Source organism: Mastacembelus armatus, chromosome 21, assembly GCF_900324485.2.
Source record: "Mastacembelus armatus chromosome 21, fMasArm1.2, whole genome shotgun sequence".
Taxonomy (NCBI): domain Eukaryota; kingdom Metazoa; phylum Chordata; class Actinopteri; order Synbranchiformes; family Mastacembelidae; genus Mastacembelus; species Mastacembelus armatus.
The window spans coordinates 26961698-26965504 of record NC_046653.1 but is presented as its reverse complement, the minus strand read 5'-3'; the positions used below and the strand labels follow the sequence as shown (position 1 = coordinate 26965504).

Here is a 3807-nt window from a genome sequence, read left to right as displayed (position 1 = left end):
GTGACAAACTTACAAAAGCTAATAGATTACACAGTGAAAGAGAATATTTAGGCCTACTTGGTTAATGTAGCATGTAAATTAGGATTTGTGCTTTATACATAAACTGTCAGTCTGACTTTCCAAGTAGGAACATACAAGTTTCATTGCATCATCTCTGTGCACTAAATGTATTTACTGTACTATAACAGTTATGTCATCTTTTTGCAGCTTTATCATAGTGTGTTCATAAATAAGCCTTATTACCTTTGACATATACATATGTGAGTTGAAGCATTGGGACAGTCCTACAGGACTACTTTATAAGTAGTACTAGCAAAACACATTTGGAGTGTGCAGGACACCACTGAGGACATTCTATGAGACTGTAGTTGCATCAGTAATGACCCATGCTGTGGTCTGCTGGAGGGGTGGAATCAGAGACGGGGACAAAAAGAAACTTGATAGTCTGATAAAAGAGCAGCAAATACCATGGGCTGTGCTCTGGACTCAGTGGAGAGGGTGGTGATGGCCAAGTTGTCAAGAAAGGTTTGATTAGAGATCGTATCTGTAGTTCTTTAATATTGAGGCAATCAGGTTAACTGATTTTCTCACCATTATTTTAAATTATTTTGGGAGGGAAAAACTTTATCTTGTATCTAGTGTATTTTGTCTGTTTTGTGTTCCACTCAATGCACAGAACAACAATCTGTGTAAAAGTGGTGGCTCTAGAAATTTTGCATGGGAAGGGGGCAAATGCTTTGGTAGGGTTGCATAAGAAGGTGGTATATATGAGTGCTTATTTTTAACCTTAGACAAACGGAACAAAACACGTGAGTGCGGGATGATCTGAGCTCGGGTGGGGTGGCAGCGGGGGGATGCAGCTCCTGTTTCTCACGCCAGCACTTAGTCTCGGGTCCGCCCCAGAACCTCATAATACAGAGAGAAAACACCAGGTGTAACTCACTGGTACAGTGGGACAGTGATAACTGCATGTGAGTGGTGTGGCATAAGGTCACATACTTACTGCTTACTCTATTCTATAAAACCTTTATAATCAATAGTTTACTTTCCACTACTCACACCATAAGGGCAGTGACCCACCAGCCAGTGCACTTTGCAATTTCATTCAGACACTAATAAACAACCAGAAAGACAACTGGACTTCACTAATTTGTTACTGCTTAAAAAAAGGTACCAGTACAATTTTAATACGTGTCAAAGGCCACAGCTGATATGAAAACCATCACTGATGCTCCAGCACCAACAACCAAACACTAAACCTTTGTTGCCCTGTTTGTCCAGTCACACTGGGTCATTCAGGTCACAGCTGGATGTGAAAAATAATGACTTGCTCTGCTGTCAGCATGTGCAGCCCTGATAAAGAAAAATCTGCTGCTCTTTATAAAAAATGGTTTAATTCACTTATTGCATCATTAAATCTGAAGCGTATTTTACAGACAAGACGTTCATGGCAAAACTGCCTAATTTGCAAGACTTCAGATTTCTGCATGATCATTTCAGAAGTTAATCAGTGTTAATGCATCAGATGTTTCTGGCTGGACAGAACAACCTTTTGAGATGTTTAGAAATTTCTTTCATTTTCAGCCCATATATCAGTGGATTAAACAAAGGATGGTACACAGCTGCTTGTACATTCATTACTAAACGTGCAGTTTTTGGAAAATTTGATTCCACTCGAGCTATAATGTTATCATATGCAGTCAAACAGGAGAAACTTATTAGAACAATCAGGTGAGGTAAACAGGTCTCTGCAGCTTTTCTCCTGACTTCTCTACCACTTCGATAAGCGATAATAAATATCCTTATATATGTAAATACTATAAAAATCAATGGGAATATTACCAGATCTACTAAAGCAACCACCCCATAAAAAGTAATTACGCTTGATCTTACACAATGAAGCTCATACATTACATTGTTACATGCTACCCCTTTGAAAGAAAAGTTACACAGTTTAGTTTTAGCATTCAGTATTGTTAGGCCTGCAAAATGACATGCAGATGAAAACCAAGCTAAAAACAGGAAAATACTCACATTGGTTGTTGTCATGATAGTTGGATACTGCAGAGGTTTACATATAGACACATACCTGTCATAGGCCATGGCTGCTAACAGTAAAAACTCTGAACCACCTAAAGAATAAATGATAAAATACTGAAAGAGACAGCCTGAATATGATATGATCTGTTTTTCAGATAAAACATCAAACAGAATCTTTGGGTAAAGAGCAGTGCTGAAAAGAACAGAGTTCAGTGACAAAGCTGCAATGAAAATGTACATAGGCTCATGGAGGTTTTTGTGAATCACTATCAGACACGCAATAGTAGAATTACTGCAGATTATTAGAATATATACTGTAAACATGATCACAAAATAAACAAATCTATATTGGTTCAGTTCAACATACCCATCAAGAGTTATATATGTGAGATTTAACTCATAATCCATTAGTGTTATCTGAAATATTCAGTAAGAAAACAGATTATATAAACAGTGAATATCAATAAAGCAATAACAAAGTCTCATTATTACTACACCAACACTGTCAGATAGCTGACATTGAAATGTAATTGATGTAGGCTCAGCTAAAGAAAATGAACTGTTTGTTGGTTGTGGACAGTTTTTATTAGATTGCTTCACCCTCCATGGATCTCATTAAACTTTTTACTAAAATAGAAACTGACCTGTAAAGAACTTTATCAACCTCTGGAGACCTGAAGTTACAGCATCATTTGATCTTAATGACTTTATGTTTCAGCTGTAATAAACCATAATAGTCTTTCTGTTGTGAGCAGTTGTGTTCAAAAAATCTCAAGTAAATATTGTGCAGACACACACACTGACATGCAGACAGATGCCTTAAACACTTAATCTAAGCAGGTTGTAAAAATGCACCGGTATATTTTCTGTTGAAGCAGCCCTGGTGTAAAGATTTCTTTTGGAGAGTGGGGGTGTAGTTTCCCCATCCTGTGAAGTACAACAGCACACACACTATCTGGCTGGGAATGTGGCTGCCATTGGTGAGGTAATCAATAATCAATAGTGTAATATGGTAAATTACTCCACTGTTCTTGATGCAATGGATTTGGATTTAGTTGTAGAAATCCATGTTTGTGCTATTGTGGAGTTAGCATTGCTGATGCATGTGGATTTAAAATGTTACATGTTTTTTTGTTATATATATATTAGAGCTGTCAAAATTAACACATTAATAACGTCTTAACACAAATTCATTTTAACAGCACTCATTTTATTAATGCAGCGCACACTTACTGTTTGACTCGAGGCCTAGCGCGTAGTAGGAGAAATCAAAAATGCAGCCGGAGACAGTAAAGAGTGCAGCAACAAATGATGTCTGAAAGATTGTTTTCACTGAGGACATGTTCAGAAAAAGCGAGCTGCCCTGTCATCTGAAAATGTAAACAGCCTTGTCCTTTGGAGCAACTGGCTCAGTGCAAAGAAAGAGAAATGATGGAAACTTGTGTTTTTTCTGTTTTTTTTTTTCCATGTGTTTAATAGTCATGAACAAGTTATTTGAAAAACACATCTACCATCTTTGAAACATGTCTATGTTTCTATGTTGTATGTTTAGGGTAGTTTCACTAATAATAAACATACATTTGCATAAAGCATCCATGTTTGTCTATGCCCATGTTGATTAGAGTACTAAAAACTTGAAAAGTATTAATTTAAGGTACATTTAGAAAAGACAAAAATGTGTGTTTAAATTGCAATTAAATATTTTAATCCATTGACAGCCCTAATTTTTATAAACAGATGAATTTCCCCAAGATTACAATATTTATT

At 36.5% G+C, this 3807-nt stretch overlaps 1 protein-coding gene across 1 annotated transcript; it reads right to left on the bottom strand.

The window, feature by feature from the left end:
- Positions 1 to 1521: 1521 nt before the first annotated feature.
- Positions 1522 to 2448, bottom strand: LOC113123206 (olfactory receptor 6N2-like). The gene has a single exon (XM_026295028.1). The coding sequence runs from the start codon at positions 2446 to 2448 to the stop codon at positions 1522 to 1524; it is 927 nt and encodes a 308-aa protein (XP_026150813.1).
- Between the last annotated feature and the right edge of the window lie 1359 nt (positions 2449 to 3807).

Excerpts from the sequence above, each read along its gene's own strand:
- LOC113123206 (XM_026295028.1), bottom strand. The coding sequence starts at position 2,448 with ATGGATTATGAGTTAAATCTCACATATATAACTCTTGATGGGTATGTT.